This window comes from Aquarana catesbeiana, linkage group LG06 (assembly GCF_042186555.1).
Source record: "Aquarana catesbeiana isolate 2022-GZ linkage group LG06, ASM4218655v1, whole genome shotgun sequence".
NCBI lineage: Eukaryota > Metazoa > Chordata > Amphibia > Anura > Ranidae > Aquarana > Aquarana catesbeiana.
In genome coordinates this window covers 63,792,014-63,810,451 of record NC_133329.1, presented here as the reverse complement: position 1 = coordinate 63,810,451, position 18,438 = coordinate 63,792,014, and the positions used below count along the sequence as shown (strand labels likewise).

Here is an 18,438-nt window from a genome sequence, read left to right as displayed (position 1 = left end):
TGGACCTGCTTTGCTGGGAGTACGTCTATTGACATCCTCCCGTGCCCGAGCAGCCTGCGCGCCCCCTGCAGGGCGCGCACGGTGCTCTCTGTGATCAGCGAGTCTATGAGACTCACTGCATCACAGATCGGAGTAAGGGGTCGATCCCGACCCCTTACCACGTGATCAGCTGTCAGCCAATGACAGCTGATCATGTGATGTCAACAGAGCCGGTAATCGGCTATTTTTTCTCCTCGCGCTGACAGCATGAACAGAAAAAAAAAGCCGATCACTGGCGGCTGTGAGAGGGACATCAGTCCTGATCACGGCGAGCTGCCACCAGATCCTCAGAGCCCACCTGTGCCCCCTGCCGGTACCACCTAGCAGTAGGCAACAGTGCCGCCTACCAGTGCCCACCAGCGCCACCCATCAGTGCCCACAGTGCCACCTATCAGTGCCCACAATCAGTGCCTCAACAACAGTGCTGCACATCAGTGCCACCTATTAGTGCCCATCAGTGTCACCTACCAGTGCCCATCAGTGCTGCCCATCAGTGCCACCCATCAGTGCCACCCATCCGTGCCACCCATCAGGGCCCATCAGTGCCATCTTATCAGTGGCCATCAGTGCCGCCTTATCTGTGCCCATCAGTACCGCCTTATCTATCCCCATCAGTTCTGCTTTATCTGTGCCTATCAGTGCCGCCTTAACTGTGCCTATCAGTGCCCACCAGTGGCGCCTCATCAGCGCATATCAATGAAGGAGAAAAATTACTTGTTTGCAAAATTTTATAACAAACTATGAAACATGATTTTTTTTTTTTAAATTTTCCATCTTTTTTTGTTTGTTTAGTAAAAAATAAAAATCCCAGCTGTGATTAAATACCACCAAAAGAAAGCTCTATTTGTGGGAAAAAAAATGATAAAAATTTAATTTGGGTACAATGTTGTATGACCGCGCAATTGTCGTTCAAAGTGCGTCAGCGCTGAAAGCTGAAAATTGGTCTGGGCAGGAGGGATTGTGTGTGAAACTGACAGGCAGACTCCTGCCTGTCAGGTGAGAGTATTCGCGTGGCTCCGCTGCCGGCCGATCGCTCTCACACACCCCCGGTACCGGCGCCACCCTCCGTTGCCGCACCCCGCCATGCTTACCGGCTCCACTGCCCATCTGCGGGCCCGGGAGCTCCATGGCGTGTGCTGGTGGCTGGAGGGGAAGGAGAAGAGCAGACACACGTCTGCTCTCCTCCCTTTCTTTTTGTGACCTGGAAAGCGACATCTCTAACGTCACTTTCGGGTCAAGGTCTTGGTGTCCCCAGCTAGTTCAGGTGGGAAATAATGTTTTGCAATGCAATCTGCATTGCAAAACATTTAGTGGAGCCCAGGGGAGACATGTGGGGTCTTTTTAGAACCTGCATATCTCAATAAAGAGAACCTGTCACCAAAAAAAAAAATTACATAGGGGACTTTTTGTCCGCTATGTGATGGGAAAAAAAGTTAAGTAAAAAAATCTATTTTTTTTTTTTTTTGCAAAAAAATAAAGTTACACCCAAGCACATAAAATCCCCCCTCCAAATTTTTTTTGAGGCCACCTCCACATATACACACACACGAACATAAATGCATGTGTCGGGGCGCATACGCGTGAAAATGTTGATTGCGATACACATAATTCTAACACAGGACCTCCATAACACTAAACTGATAACCTATAAGAGGCTTTTGAAAAGTTGCCTATAGAAAATATAGGGTGCTGAAGTTTGACGCCATTTCACGGGGCGCACAAAAATTTAAGGTTTGGCAGGTTGGGTGTCTATTTACTCGGCGCCACCATGTCTTTTATATTTTACCAAACATGTGGGTAATTTATTGCATTGGTTTGCCCTAAAATTCACAATAGTGTGTTTTTTACTGAGATTTTGCGTTTCCTAGACCTTTGCGGTAATATCATGTGACATAAAAAAACGGAACTAATACTTTTTTATTCTCTAGGGTATCTGCTTTCAGTAAATATATAATATTTATGTTTTTTGTGTAATCTTCAGGTCTAAAATGATTTTTTATACGTGTGCAAAAAATGGCTCTGGTAGCGAAAGGTTTAACCACTTACGGACCGCCCTCCGTTGTTATACGTCGGCTGTTTGAAGAGGAGTACCATTGTTATGACAGCAGATAGCTGCCATAACACCCAGTATCCTCTTCTTCAGCGGACGGTCGGCTTTCAGATAAAAGTGGTCTCTGTGGTGGATTCGCCACAAGATTATTTTTATCGGGGGTGGGAGAGGGTGAAGACAATCGCGTCCTCCCCCTTGTTTGGCTGGCTGCCGAGTGAGGGGAAGATGGCCCCCACTCGGCTCCATAGCATTGACTGGCGGAAGCGACGTCAAATGCCACTTTCGCCCAATGCTCTTAAGGGAGAATTTTTTTATTTTTTATTTTTTTAAACTACTTCTTTTTTTAATCTGTTTACTTTTACTTGATTTCTGTTACTGATACTGGTATGACCATCTCCTAATGTATATCTCTTACATGCAGAATTTCCCTGGAAGGCGAATGTACAGGATATCAAAGTCCCCAATCTTCTCATTGGCAGAGAAGCTGTACTGAAGTGTGAAGTGTCCAATGTATTTCCTGATGTCTTGACTGTGAAGTGGCTGAAGAAGGAGAAGGGTGGCCAGGACTTATTCCCTGTGGTCAACAGCCAGACATATAGTATCTCAGAGCTCCGACCAGAGAAGCAGAAGAATAAAACATTCACGTACAAGTTGTGTTTGAAGTTCAAACCATCAGATGAGGGGGCAGAATTTATCTGCAGGGTGGAACACCCCACTCTGGAAGAACCGACAGAGAAGAGCACAGGACCTCTCACTATAAAAGGTGACCATCCATTACCTTGCCCTTTATAGCACAGCAGACTAGAGGTTCCCAAGTATGTTGTCATTCCTCTCCAGCAGAACATAGGTTTTGGGTCACCACACTACAAGTCCACTTCTTTAACCTAGTGATGGCTTCAGCATTTCCCACAAATTGGGCCTTGCTTGGGAGGGCCTGTGGACAAGTATGGGAAGTTTTGAGCAGGACCCAAATTGCATATTATGAAACATCTAATGTATCTAATCTAAGTTGTTCTAGGTCAACAGCACATGAGAAAACAGACTTGCATGATATGGAAATCTGTAAGGGGTTTAAATACTTTTTCAAGGAACTGTATATAGCGCCTACAGTTTACGCAGCACTTTACACCATCAAAATTACAGAGCCCAATGTTGGGGTGCATTTTAGGAGAAGGGAAACCAAATAAGTAGTAACCGCACCACTGAGAATGAGGTGCAAATAATGGGTCTTTTTACATATAAACATTTTTTATATGGATTACACATAAAGATAAATGTGTAATCCATATAAAAAATGTTTATATGTAAAAAGACCCAAGTCCCTCTTCTGAAAGTGACAAAAAGAAAACCAAAAATGTGATCCCAGAGTGTCCACTATTGCATATGACAGGTGACTTCAGTGCACAGCACGCAGTGTGACTTTGGTGCTCCCCTCGCTGGGTCCCCACTCACCAGACATAGTAACCCCTGCAGGGGTAGTGGGCAAAGAGTGGGTGACTGTCGGCGAGCCTTCTCCTTGATAACTGTGCTAGGCCATATGTTCCTCCATCGGGCTTTACCACCTGTTCGTTCAAGCTCCGGGGTGTGCTCCAACCAGGACCTCCCAGGTCGTTCCACAACGGCAGGTGGTGGTGTCCTCACAGGAAAAAACAAGGGGCTCCCATAGTGCAGTATTTAAAATGGTAATTTATTAATTAATAAATTAATTTATTGCGTTTTTTTTTTTGCTCTTGCTTACCTGTGTTAGGAAGCTATTGATTTTATTTATATTTTTAATAAAGCCCCTTGTTTTTTCCTGTTACACATTTAGACATACTCACCATATATATCCTACTCTTATTTACTTTTATTGTTATTCACTATTTGATGATTTCAGTTATGATCTGATACACTTGTCACACGCCCACTTCGTTTACCACACTTACCAGTGGGGTACGTACACATATAGTTTGGCTCATAAGCTTAGCATCTGCACATTTTCCATAACTCTTCAGTTATTTACTCAGTGGTTACAGGGTAGCGCCAATCACCCCATTTTTTATACTTATTCCTGTAAGTTCCCTTGGGAACCTAATAGGGGAGGCTGCAACCCACATTTATCCTAAGCGCGAAATTACTATATATTTATTTACTTCAAGTGATCCAACTTCTGCAGAACAGATATTACTTGGTACACCTGCATACTTCAGGTCAGGGCTATCTAATATTCTGCCCCTGAACTCAGAGCTCTTTGCTCCCACTTCTGATTCCTGGGGGGAACTCAAATTCCAGGATGATATTGTGGTCTTCCAACTAGACCAGCTGGAACTTTCCATGTTCCGAACCAGGTAGTGAATATTCAAAACTCTCAGGGCTGTCACAATGGACACAACATGTTGACCCATGCCCTCCCGTATACAGAGAGAAGACAGACAGAGGAGCTTTCAGCATGACAGTGTCAGACTAGTCTACACCACTATAGAATCTTCTATCACTCAGGTGCTAGCATTACTTCTTCTCATGCAGGAACTTTATCAGGAGCTCATGCAGCTGACTGTAAACAAAGAGGTGGGGATATTGGTGATGTCATTACCGCAATATGGTAATGCCCATGTATGGAAAATGAGGAGCTTACAGGGGAGACAGATCTGATAAGGAATGAGCCCTCACAGCCTCAGCACCTATTGGGTGGTTGGACCTGATTGGGAACTGAGAGACCAGTTCTCTATCAGGTCCAACTTGCTTTTAATTGATAGAAGACCACAGTGGGTGAGTTTGAAGGCCACAATTGGACATAAAAGCAGCTCTGGATCACGTGCTGTTAATCAAAAGCAAGGCAGACCTGATGCAGAAATAATTTATGAGTTTCCCTTCAGTTTCCGTCCACGCAATTACAAAACCCATTGGCTGTGCACCTTTCTGTTTGATAGGCGCAGTGGCAGGGGAGCGAGGGAGTGCACTGAGGAAGGGGTGTCCAGTATGGACACTCTGACCTCAGTGTCAGCCTCTAAAAGAATTGTTTAGACACATGTACAGAACGAAAAGATTTGTTTAATTTCGGTACGTACATAAATTTGTTTAGTTAAATTTATTTAATTCGTTTTTGGAATTTGTTTTGTTTTTTTTTCTAATTCAAATTGATTAGAATTTTCCAAATTCGGCCGAATTTGAATTTGATTCTAATTGCATTGGAATTTGAATGTGTTCTATTTAAAATTTGAATTTTGGATAAGGGTGATATTCTTTCTATTCATTCTATTCTATTGTTTTTACTATTCTATTTTATTTTCTATTATATTCTATTCTTTTTTATTGTATTGGAATTTGGATTTATTCTATTGAAAATTTGAATTTCGGAAAAACTTTATAGTGTTATATTCTTTCTATTCTATTCTAATGTATTGCATTCTTTTCTATTGTTTGTTCTATTCTATTCTTTTCTCTTTTATTCTATTATTTTCCATTCTATTCAAATTTGAATTCATTTTTTTCGAATGTTGGGAAATGTTTGTATTCTTTCTATTCTTTTCTATAGGTTTTTTAATTCTATTCTATTTTAATCGAATTTGAATTTATTCTATTCGAATTTCAGAAGAAGGTTATATTCTACGTTATTCTTTTTTTTCCCATTCTTTTCTTTTTTATTCCATTCTTTTCGATTGTATTTAAATTCAAATTTCAGAAGATGGTTATATTCTATTTTATTCTATTCTATTTTTTGTTCCATTCTATTCCTTTATTTTATTTTCTATTCTATTGCATTCTGTTTTTATTTTCTATTCTATTTTGTTCTGTTTTACTTTATTCTTTTCTATTCTATTTTATTTTCTATTATATTATTTTCTATTCTATTCCTTTATTTTCTATTCTATTTTATTCTCTTTCAGAAATTTGAATTCGATACAAAATGGTTCTAATTTGAAAACTATTTGACTTTAAAAATGATTCAAATTCAATTTGAAAACTATTCAAATTCGATTCAAAAACGATTTGAATTTGAATCTCGTCCTAAATTTTGTTTTATTATATTGGATTCGTTTAAATTTGTTACTATTGTAATTCAGAAATTCGGATACATCCGAATTTCTGAATAATGAAAAACCTGTTTCTGACATAAATGCATAAATCTAGTGCAAACACCAATTTCGTTGGTGGACGTCAGATGACACCCTTTGTGAATTCCCTTCAAAATGTCTATGCCTAGAATATATAGGTTTGAGAGTATTTCTTTGTTCAAAATGCAGCCAAGGACAGATGGTACAAAAAGCTGTGACCCAAGCCGTGCTAAGGTGTCATTACTCAGGTGCCCCCCTTAGGTAATAAATGCTCACCTTGGAGCGTGTGACTTTGCGATTAAGCTAAATCAAAACACGCAAGTGAACTGCCTCTGGCTCTATAATGATATTGGGCTCCTGGATTCCTCAGCATACACCAACCGGGATATGAAACAGGAAAAACTTGATAGTGCAAGTACAGTTTGAACCGTTTATTAAATAAAGCAAAAAAGATCCCCTTCAGGGGTACTCACACAGATTAGGTGTGTCAGTGCACTGCTCTATAATAAGCCTATACTGGTGTATACCAATGTTGGTGATGCGGGCGTCCTCCTCAGTGCACAAGATGCCTGCTGTGCCATCCTGACCCCTCCCCAACACGTATCGATGCAGGGATTACGCATCTTCTTCAGGGGGAAATAGTATTGGATGGTGGACCTGTGAATCTTAAATAATGCCGGTGGCCATTTTGGTGAAGACCAAGGATACTCTAATGTTTTGTCTATAGTTTCAATGTGCTTATCACATAGGAAACACTAATCAGATACAAATGATAGACAGCATTTGTCCTCATTGATTCCCATTAACTTCATTGATTCCCATTAACTGCCCTAATAGACCCATAATTACTAGCCACAAACGTAGTGACTAAATACTGTAGAGCGGAAAAAAACCATGAAAACAAACAAAAGGAAAATAACCCCCAGGACGGCATCGGAGGATTTACACATCATCCCTTATAATGCAGCATAAACAAGATATACCCCATCATAAAAACCATATATAAAACATATATATGTTATACATAGGTAATACTGTTAAAATAAAAAAAATAGTACATTGCAGAAGGATTTAATAAATATATACATACAGCAAACGTTTGGGGCACGGTGCTAATGACAAAATCCCAGCAGTTTTAACCATCTGCCTGCTGGAAATAACTGTATCCTCCATTTAACTAAACACTTTGAGAGGTAAACGAGAAATCCTGGACAGCCGCACTCAAAAGTAATATTCGATCTTTATTTAAGTATAATCATAAAAATACATGCCACAGCATCACAGAGCAGGAAAGCTGAGATTAAGCACTGACTACAATGTAAAGATCGAAGATTACTTTTGAGTGCGGCTGTCCAGGATTTCTCATTTACCTCTCAATTACTCAGCATTGCCTGCACCTGTTACTTCCAGCATGGAGAAAATGTTTGTTCCTCACAGACCTCTTTCAGAGCGGTGATATTTTTCACTCTCCCTAAACACCTTACCATAATTGACCCGCAAATAAACATATAATAATGATCTACTGTAACTTATTATAAAGAATAAAATATATAAAAAGATTTAATTTAAAATAATAAGTATTAAAATAGGTAAATATTACAAAATATATATAAAACCTTAATTTAAAATCAGCACAACATTAGGGAGTCCCCAAAATTTACATTAGATGCAGATATGATGATTATGATCATAGAAAAAATAAATATATATATTTTTGTATCTAAAAAATTTCTCAGTGCTAAAATGCGGAACAAGGAGCAGTTAGGCGCCTAATAATTGCTTATAAAAGATTTTAAATCAAATTCTTTGTTTAAGCCACCGGGGGCCAAGGAACCCAACTGGTGAATCCACCAGGATTCACGTTTACTAATTTCCCTTATATAATTGGAACCTCTTCAGTGGTATTTAGGGGCCTCAATACCCCAAAATTCCATACCAGCTGTACTTTTATTATAAACATCTCTAAAATGTATAGATAAAAAATTCTTATCGAAACCCTTTTTAATATTTCTGACATGTTCTTCCATGCGATCCTTTAGCGCTCTTTTTGTTCTGCCAATGTATATAAGGTTGCATGGACATTTACCTGCATAAACTACACCATGAGATAAAATCCTTGATAGTATATATCTGTTGGGACTGGGGGTGAGAGAAGGTTTTTACTTTTCTGACATTATTTGGAACTCTTATGCAGCTATAACATCGCCCACAGCTATGAAAGCCCTTAATATCCCAGAACATCTTAGGTTTGGGCGGGGGTGGTTCCACAACATTATGTACCGATTTATCTCTTAGATTCAGTGCCTGTCTATATACAATCCTTGGTCTATCTGGTAAGCTTCCTTTGAGGAGCTGTCAAGAGCTTGCTAGGAGGCCGAGATGCTGGGAGGGCTCCCCTTGCTGCCGAGTGCAGCACAACACTGAAGATGACACACTGATGCGGTGCCCACAGAAGCACGGGTTGCCTGGTTAGTGAAGCTGGAACTTGGTAGGACAGGCGAAGTTACTGGAATCAGGCGTGCTTAGGAGGTCCAGTGGATGGGGACCAGTGGAATGTTCAGGTAGCAGAGTCAGGAGCCAGGCCAGGGGTCAAACACAGCAAGACAGTCTGAGATCAAAGAGCAGCTGAGCCCTTAGCACAGGAGACAGGAATAGGTGGAGCCCGTTAGCCAGGCTAGGGTTAGATGCAGGAAGCAGGCAGGAGGAAGTCAGGTACAAGCCGGGAGGTCAAGCCAAGGAATCAGAAGGAGCAGGTCAAACAAGCCGGGTTGGTACACAAGAGATCAGGTAAGCAGGAGATACAAGGCACAGGAACGCCGGGGAAGCTGACGATAAACCAGCGATGTGCCACTGTCAGCAGTGAGTTTAAATAGGCAGTGGCGCCCCTATCACATTGTGCATGTGCCGTTGCGCATGTGCGTTCGCCTGATTGTGGTGCCGCGCGTCTGTCTGGTTGTGGCGCTGCGCATCCTTGTGCGCTGATGCGTGTCAGCGTGTCCTTGTCTATGCCGGTTCACCATCCTTGTAGTATTGCGCATAGGTATGCGCCTATTTCCCTGAGAGGAGCACATCCTGCTTCAAAAAATTCCAGTATTTCTGGATGATTTTTTCCACCTCTTTTTGTAAATTAAAATCTAGAATTATACATGTACCCATATTATTGTTAGTATCCCTATTAGTGGTTTTATTTTCAAATAAACTTTCCCTATCCATATTCCTAATTTTATTCTTCCCAGTTTCCAAGAAAGATTTATGGTACCCTTTATCTTTGAACATCTTGCTCAACATCCGTGCTTGCAGCTCAGAGTCGCTACCCTGTGTGCAATTTTTTTCTTATTCTCATGTATTGCCCTCTGGGGATGTTATCTATCCATGGTCTGTGGTGGAAGCTCGAAGTGGGAATATACGAATTACGGTCCGTCGCTTTAAAGCAGGTTTTCGTTTCTATGCCCTGTGTAGTGTTGCAGATCTCCAAATCCAAAAAATTTACCATTTCCTTGCTTATATTCCATGTTAGGATAATATTTTGGTCATTATCATTCATGGTCCAGAGCTGCATTCAAGAAAACCATTCATTAAGAATGGGCTGAAAATAGTAATATTAGTTACATTAGTTACTATTTTCAGCCCATTCTTAATGAATGGTTTTCTTGAATGCAGCAACTCCAACAAGGTTGATAGGGACATTTGAGTGGATATTATTTTTGCGCCGGTGACACATACACATTAATGGTCCAGAGCTGGTCTTCCAGGGTTTGCATGTTCTCGTTCCATATAATTAGTAGATCATCTATAAATCGCGGTAGAGTATAATCCTTGGGTCCCTGTTGTATAGGACTCCCTCGGCTTCCCATTTGGCCATGTATAAATCCGCAACACTCGGGGCGAACTTAGCGCCCATAGCGACTCCTTTGATTTGTAAATAAAACGTATTCTAACACCAAAAGAAATTATGCTCTAAGCAAAATTCTAAACATTTTAAAATACATTTCCGTTGATTTCTTTCAATATTACTGCTATTTTTTAGAGCCCACTTCACCGCGCTCATGGTTCCACGATGATCAATGTTGGTGTAAAGCGATGCCACATCACCCGTAGCCATCACCAAACTATCATTTTCTCTGCATTCTTTCAATAATTGTAGGGTGTGCTTAGTATCTTTAAGAAAAACTTGAGTTCCTAACCAGAGGTTGAAGATAGATGTCAATATATTCACTCAGTCTGGATGTTAATGATTCAATCCCACTCACTATTGGTCTCCCCGGAGGGTTAATTCTATCTTTATGTACTTTCGGTATAGAATAAATGACTGAGATTCTGCCGACCGTGGGTATTTTTCTTCACGTTTATTTAAAAGTTCTCTTTCTGCACCATATTGTATAATGGATTGCAGTTCCAACTTGAATTGCTTGGAGGGATCGGATTTTAATATTTGGTAGGTGGTCCTATCCTCCAAAATCCTGTTCATTTCCCCTTTACACTGCTCCAGAGACAGCACCACAATGCCTCCTCCTTTGTCAGCTGGGCGGATCACAATGTCCTTTCTACTTTCCAGAGACTTTATGCCTTTCCTAATATGTTTTTGTTTGTACGCTTTTTAATTGGTAATTGTTCTAGATCTGTGGTCACTAACTTCTTAATTAGGTTCACATATTTATTGTTTATTATATGGGGATTAAACACTGAGTTATTCCTTAACTGAGTAAAATTGCTCCCTATTGCCGCTTTTTCCACAGGATTTTGGCTGTAGTATTTCTTTACGTTACGGATAAACTTTTGGATCCCTATGTGTGTTTCAAACTTATGTAGAGCCTTTTTTGGTGCAAACTTTATACCTCTATCTAAAGTGATCGTTTCTTCTCGGGTTAAATTGGTACCACTGAGATTGTATATACCTTCCCCTAGTCTTCCCGCCTTTTTTTTTTAGTGTACCCTTCGTCCTGCTCGTCCTCCCCTTTTCCTCTATTTCTTCCTTCTTGGGTGGATTCCACCTGTCCCTTCTCTAAATAAGAGTTCCCATATTGTGTTTGATCCATTTCATCATATAGAGATTGGTATCTGTTATGGACGGTATCTCATATTGGTCCGGTGGTGGCCTTTCTTGCCTAACTCGTTGTGGTTTTGGGGAATAATAGTACCCTGTCACCTGGGGGTAGGGACCCCTGTATGGTGGTGGACCTCCTTGATAGTGTTGATTTCCTTGTGGGTGATCTCTTTACTGCTGTTGTGGTCCCCCTCTTTGTGGGGTCTGATATTGGTAGCCATGTTGGTATTGATTATATTGTTGCGGGCCTTTATAATAGGGTGCATTTCCTGGTTGGTTCCCTCTCCATTGTTGGTTATTGCCTTGGTACCCTCTACTCCAGTTACCACGATTTTGCTGGTGCCCTTAATAGTGGGGTTTTCCCCCATTATAGTTGTGTCCCCTATTGTCATTTTGGCCATTATAAGGTTTTCTGGTGTTTTGCATGTATCCTTGTGTGGCAACTACTTCTCTCTCCGGGTATTGATTGTCCCCAGGGGACAGGGTACTATTATTCCCCAAAACCACAACGAGTTAGGCAAGAAAGGCCACCGCCGGATTGGGCATATCTTGTTTATGTTGCATTATAAGGGATGTTGTGTAAAACCTCCGATGCCGTCCTGGGGGTTATTTCCCTTTCCTTTGTTCTCATGGTTTTTTCCCCTCTATTTAGTCACTACATTTGTGGCCAGTAATTATAGGTCTATTAGGGCACCGTAGAACTTAGAAAAAAATGGAGTTAATGGGAATCAATGGGGACGTGTTGTGTATTATTTGTATCTGATTAGTGTTTCCTATGTGATAAGCGCATTGAAACTATAGACAAAACATTAGAGTGTCCTTGGTCTTCACCAAAATGGCCACCCGCATTATTTAAGATTCACAGGTCCACCGCCCAATACTATTTCCCCCTGAAGTAGATGCGTAATCCCTGCATCAATAGGCGTTGGGGAGGGGTCAGGACGGCACAGCAGGCATCTTGTGCACTGAGGAAGACGCCCGCATTATCCCGATACCACCATTGGTACACACCAGCATAGGCTTATTATAGAGCGTTGTACTGACACACCTAATCTGTGTGAGTACCCCTGAAGGGGATTTTTTTTGCTTTATTTAATAAACGGTTCAAACTGTACTTGCACTATCAAGTTTTTCCTGTTTCATATCCTGGTTGGTGTATGCTGAGGAATCCAGGAGTCCAATACCATTATAGAGCCCAGAGGCGGTTCACATGCGTGTTTTGACTTAGCTTAATCGCAAAGTCGCATGCTCCAAGGTGAGCATTTATTACCTAAGGGGGGCACCTGAGTGATGACACCTTAGCACAGCTTGGATCACAGCTTTTGGATTACACGGACCTTTATCAATACTGGATTAGTGACGCAATTGGTCGCTACTTACATTCACATGAGCACTTTGTTATATGATTTAAATCACTTACAGCATTGTTTTTTGGCATGGTCATATATATATATATATATATAATTTCTTTTTTGGCTTGTAATACACAGTTAACTATATCCATAGTATGGTGTATGTGTATTAACATTTATAATTCACTGGTTCATTAGTTATTTAATTTGAGATCAACTATTTACTGTGCACTGTTTATACATACCTTTTTAGCGCAGCGTATTTATATTCATAATTGTTTTTGCGCGATATATGTGACATGTGTAACGCTAGCGGCTTTAGGTATTTTATTTACGTTTTAGCATCTAGGAATTGGTGGCTCACAGGATTGTATTTTTATTTTTTTTATACATGAGTTTTTAATTGGTATTCCATGATTTCTGTTTTATTTTATTTTTTTCTGTCAGATGAGGAGAGATTCATTGTTGGGGAAATTCAGGGACCTCGTCGGTGGATTCATAAGGAGAAGGTTGCCCTGTATTGTTCAGTGTCTGATTGCTCTGAGGACACTCGGGTGATGTGGATGGTGGAAAAGACAGATGGAAGAGTAGAGGAAATATCCAACAATGGAGGGGATCTCCTGACAGACTCTGATTACATGATATCTAAGGAGACAGAAAAGTCTGATAAAGAAGGACTGTTAAATATAATATCATCACTGACATTAATACCATCTGTGTCCAAACACGTGGAAGTTATTTTTACCTGTAAAATCACCTCCGAGGGACAAACCAAGACCAAGAAATTCCAGGCAAAGTCTATATGTGGTAAAATAACTGCCTATATTTATATAGATGTTTCTACAAACATTGCTTGTTAGAATGTCTCATTTATTAAAGTGAATGTGTGATCAGGCTATGGTCATAGTACTACATACTCTTAACTAACAGTAAATGAACTTTAAAACACACATTTACTTCTGTAGCATTAGGCACTGTGGAATAATGAATGCTCATAACAGAGGTACTGAAGTTGGTTTTAGTGATTTTCTCAGCAACTCAGCTTCCCCTGCTTTTACATTCACTAGTCAGAAGTCAGAAGCTTGTCAATATCATGGCAATAATTGTTCATTAATACTGTATTTAGAGACAGCTGGCCTCCTTTTAAAAATGTTATTGCCTGGCTATGTAAAATTTCAGTACTTTTTCAATAGGACCTGGAACATGCATGCCGTAAAGGAGAGTCAGAAAAGTGTCCATTGTTTAGTCTTGATCCATCCAGCTTAGCAACTCAGTATTGAAGCTAATATACATGCATGACAGCCAGGCAACCATCTTTTTAAAAGTTATGGTCACCAGTGGCATCCTTTATGAATATCCATTGTCACTTTACCTGCATTCTCATCTAACAGTGCATTTGTATAGATCAGTGGTTCTCAACTCCTGTCCTCAGGACCCCCTAACAGGCCAGATTATAAGTATTCCTTTGGGAAGATGCAGACGAGAATACTGCAATCACTGCGCAACAAACAATATCACCTGTGATGTATTTCAGTTATCTTGAAAACCTGGCCTGTTAGTGGGTCCTGAGGACAGGAGTTGAGAACCACTGGTATAGATGCTGTTCGTAGTTCTGTATTGCACCTTCTCTCCTATCACCACTCTAGCAATTCCTAGATAGCAGCTGTGAAAACTCAGATTTGAAAAAAATCAGTTCTTATACATCTGAAAAGAGTGTCATCATCCCTCCTTTCTTGATTGGCTGGAACTATTATTTTTATTGGAGGTCAGCAAATAGACATATAGTTAATTCAAGCTAATGAGGAAAGGAGAGATGAAGCTAAAGTAAATGCAGCAAAGATAATTTAACACAGTTTTCACAGCTTCTATTCAGAAATTGCTAAAGAGTGGGTGCAATAAAGAGCTTACATTACAACATCCTCTATTCACAGATACTGATAGATGGTATACCAAGAGAAATGGCATGGGTCAAAGGGAGCATGAGTGCTGTTAAGAGCACTGTGCACATGTCAGATGGTTGGAGACCTGGGCCACTGCTTGGTCCTACTCTCCAGAATAGATGAACCCTTGCTGCAGCATACAGTACATCCGGAAAGTATTCACATCGCTTCACTTTTTCCACATTTTGTTATGTTACAGACTTATTCCAAAATTGATTAAATTCATTATTTTCCTCAAAATTCTACAAACAATACCCTATAATGACAACGTGAAAGAAGTTTGTTTGAAATCTTTGCAAATTTCATAAAAATAAAATAATGAAAAAAATCCCATGTACATAAGTATTCACAGCCTTTGCTCAATACTTTATTGAAGCACCTTTGGCAACAATTACAGTTTCTTCCATTCGTCATTGCAGGACCTCTCAAACTCCATCAGGTTGAATGGGGAGCGTCGGTGCACAGACATTTTCAGATCTCTCCAGATATGTTTGATTGGGTTCAAGTCTGGGCTCTGGCTGGGCCACTCAAGGACATTCACAGAGTTGTCCCATAGTCACTCCTTTGTTATCTTGGCTGTGTGCTTAGGGTCATTGACCTGTTGGAAGATGAATCTTCACCCCAGTCTGAGGTCCAGAGCGCTGTGGAGCAGGTTTTCATCAAGGATGTTTCTGTACATTGCTGTATTCATCTTTCCCTCGATCCTGACTAGTCTCCCAGTTCCTGCCACTGAAAAACCTCCCTACAGCATGATGCTGCCACCACCATGCTTCATAGTAGGGATGGTATTGGCCAGGTGATGAGTGGTGCCTGGTTTTCTCCAAATATGACGCTTTCCATTCAGGCCAAAGAGTTCAATCTTTGTTTCATCAGACCAGAGAATGTTGTTTCTCGTGGTCTGAGAGTCTTTCAGGTGCCTTTTGGCAAATTCCAGGTGGGCTGTCATGTGCGTTTTACTGAGTAGTGGCTTCCGTCTGGCCAATCTACCATACAGGCCTGATTGGTGGAGTGCACAGAGATGGTTGTTCTTCTGGAAGGTTCTCCTCTATCCACAGATAAATGCTGGAGCTCTGTGAGAGTGACTATCAGGTTCTTGGTCACCTCCCTGACTAAGGCCTTTCTCCCCCAATTGTTCAGTTTGGCTGGGTGGCCCACTCTAGGAAGAGTCCTGGTGGTTCCAAACATCTTCTATTTAGAGATGATGGAGGCCACTGTGCTCATTTGGGACCTTCAATGCTGCAGAAATTTTTCTGTACCCTTCCCCAGATCTGTGCCGCCATACAATCCTGTCTTGGAGGTCAACTGTGGAACCTTATATAGACAGGTGTGTACCTTTCCAAATCATGTCCGATCAACTGAATTTACCACAGGTGGACTCCAATCAAGTTGTAGAAACATCTCAAGGATGATCAGTAGAAACAAAACGCACTTGAGCTCAATTTTGAGTGTCATGGCAAAGGCTGTGAATACTTACTGTATGTACATGGGATTTTTTTGTTTTTTTATTTTTAATAAATTTGTAAAGATTTCAAACAAACTTTTTTCACATTGTCATTATGGGGTATTGTTTATAGAATTTTTGGGAAAATAATGAATTTAAACAATTTGCACTGTATAGTACATTATAGGATAAGTTCACCTATAGCTCCCCTATGTACCAATATATAATTAGTGTACTTCTTTTGCAGAAATAAAACATCTTTCTATTTATCTTACACACGCCTTACCTCAGCGTCCAGCTGGCTGTATAAAAAAAAAAGTATCCATTACTTCCTGGACTCGCCAAAACTATATAATAAAAGGACCCACCAGCTATTCAATCACTTTGTAGCCAATCAGGCAGGCGCTTGCACTACATAGTTGATGGTCTAATCTAAAGGTGATTGTACAATCAGATTGTATAGTGAGCTTTACAGAACCCAGGACATACCACTCCTGTTTGCATGTCCCACATGCAAGACATTGCTTCCCAAATTCAACATCTGGCTGGGGGCATGGGGAATGGAAGACCCTCTGGATCCTGTCCGCAATTTGTTGGTGCCCTAGGGATCTCCCAGTCCGGTGCTAACATTTTTGGAGGCAGGTTGCTCGCACTTAGACCTTAATTTACCGACCATCCACATGTTAAATACCCTGTGGTCATCCTTGTGGGATTCAATCTTTGCCCGCTTGTACTCTTAACACATACCTGTCGGCCAGGAGGGCCAGCAGGTGGCTGAAAACGAACCCTTAAACATGGCGTCTGTCCCATAAATACCCTCTCCCAGAATGCAACTCGGAGGACCACCTCCACCGAGTTGTCTCCGGGACAGAGGAGCACTCATACGCTTCAAAACGTTGCCTTTCCAACACCAGCCCATGGTGACAACGACACCCACCGGCACAGTGTGGAACTACAGGCAACTCAGCCAAGCTGGAACAGAGGCAAATCTAACTTCCTCTAACAAGTAACCCACAAGATTTACCTATCAGCGGTAGATTAAAAATCTACCAGCGCTACATACTGTATATATATTACCATACTTGCAGCTTGACTGCACTGACAGCAATGTATGCAAAAGAAGCTAAACATAATTTATTATAGCTTGATCTGTATATATCTGTATTTTACAACTATTAGTGCCATTATAATACTGTCAGCATAATTTTAATTTGCCCCTCTATAAAATCAATGAAAAAAATTATTTTCAGAGGATATCACCCCTGGCTAACACCAGCTTAAGGATGTATGGTAAGGCCTCAGTTGCAGAACAATAGAAGGCTGATATAGGTACCATCATCCCAGGGTTGTATAATAGAAAAGGATGTGAGGGCAGAAATGTGGCGGCAGTTGCTGCTAATGCCTATTCACATATGTACCCCCATTGATTAAAAATTGGGGACTATTGCGGTACTCGGTAATGATATTGCAGTTACAAACTTCTAAAAAAGTATATAAATTTTAATAATTGAAATATCAAATTACAACACAAAATAATTACCCTACATACAATCATAAAAACAATTACCACACTAAATATAGCGAGGGTAACCCGCAGAATTGTTACAGGGGATATGTGTGGAGTTTTTTTATCTCGACCGGTTTCGCGGCTGGAACCGCTTCTTCAGGAGAAACAAATCTATAAAGTGATTAAAATAACTTAGCTAAATACATACATGTGCGGTTACATACATAAGCAATGCAGCAAACATAATTAATCACAAAAGTAATCACAACACAGTACATACAAGGTAAAACTGAGGACAAGCTCACCCGCTAAAGCGGAAACAGTGGGGCAGTGAACCCAACACAATTCCCCCCGCGGCAGACACGGGGGATCTGTAGACGGACTCTAATTTGGTAGAAAATAGTAAGATGAAATAAAAAAATTGTAGTAATTGGAAAATTAACAACGTGGTGAAAGGTGCGGAATGTAGGCGTGAGACAGGAGGGGGAAAGGGAAGGGGGAGGGAGGAAAGGAGGGAAAAAGAGGGGGAGGAGGAAAGGGAAGGGGGTTGAAGGGTGGAAAGAGGGGGGGAGGGGGGAAGGAAGGGGGGAGGGGGGCAGGGAAAAAGAGGGAAAAGGAGGGGTGGGAAGGCAGAGAAGGGAGGAAGAACAAGGGAGGGCATAGACAGGGAAAGAAAAGGAAGAAAAAAGGGGGGGGGGAGGGGGATGGATAGGGGATACGGGGGGTGGAGGTGTGACAAGGGGAAAGGGAGAGGGGGGAGAGAGAGGGGGGAGGGGGGGAGAAAAAGGAAAGGGGGAAGGAATGGGAAGGGGAGGAGGGGGAAAGGGGGGAAGGGGAAAAGGAAGCAGGAAGGGGGGAGGGAAAAAACAGGGGAAGGGGAGGGGGAGAGGAAAGGAAAAAGGGGGGGGGGGAAGGGAGACGGGGAGGGAGAATAAAAGGCACCACCACGGAACACCGGGCTTGTAGGGTACTGTGCGGATATGAAATAATGGTGAAATTAAATAAAGACACAAAAACTGGCACTCACCGAT

At 41.2% G+C, this 18,438-nt stretch overlaps 2 protein-coding genes across 2 annotated transcripts in view; both read left to right on the top strand.

Moving 5' to 3' along the window:
- Window positions 1-18,438, top strand: part of LOC141148558 (uncharacterized) — a gene marked incomplete in the record, with an annotated part of 670,733 nt that overhangs the window by 317,744 nt on the left and 334,551 nt on the right.
- The window catches only part of LOC141148559 (uncharacterized), a 243,929-nt gene that overhangs the window by 157,556 nt on the left and 67,935 nt on the right, over window positions 1-18,438 (top strand). Inside the window, exons 8-9 of the mRNA XM_073636113.1 lie at window positions 2,511-2,852; window positions 12,967-13,326. Of these exons, the coding sequence (XP_073492214.1) occupies window positions 2,511-2,852; window positions 12,967-13,326 (702 nt within the window). The remainder of the gene's footprint in view (window positions 1-2,510; window positions 2,853-12,966; window positions 13,327-18,438) is intronic.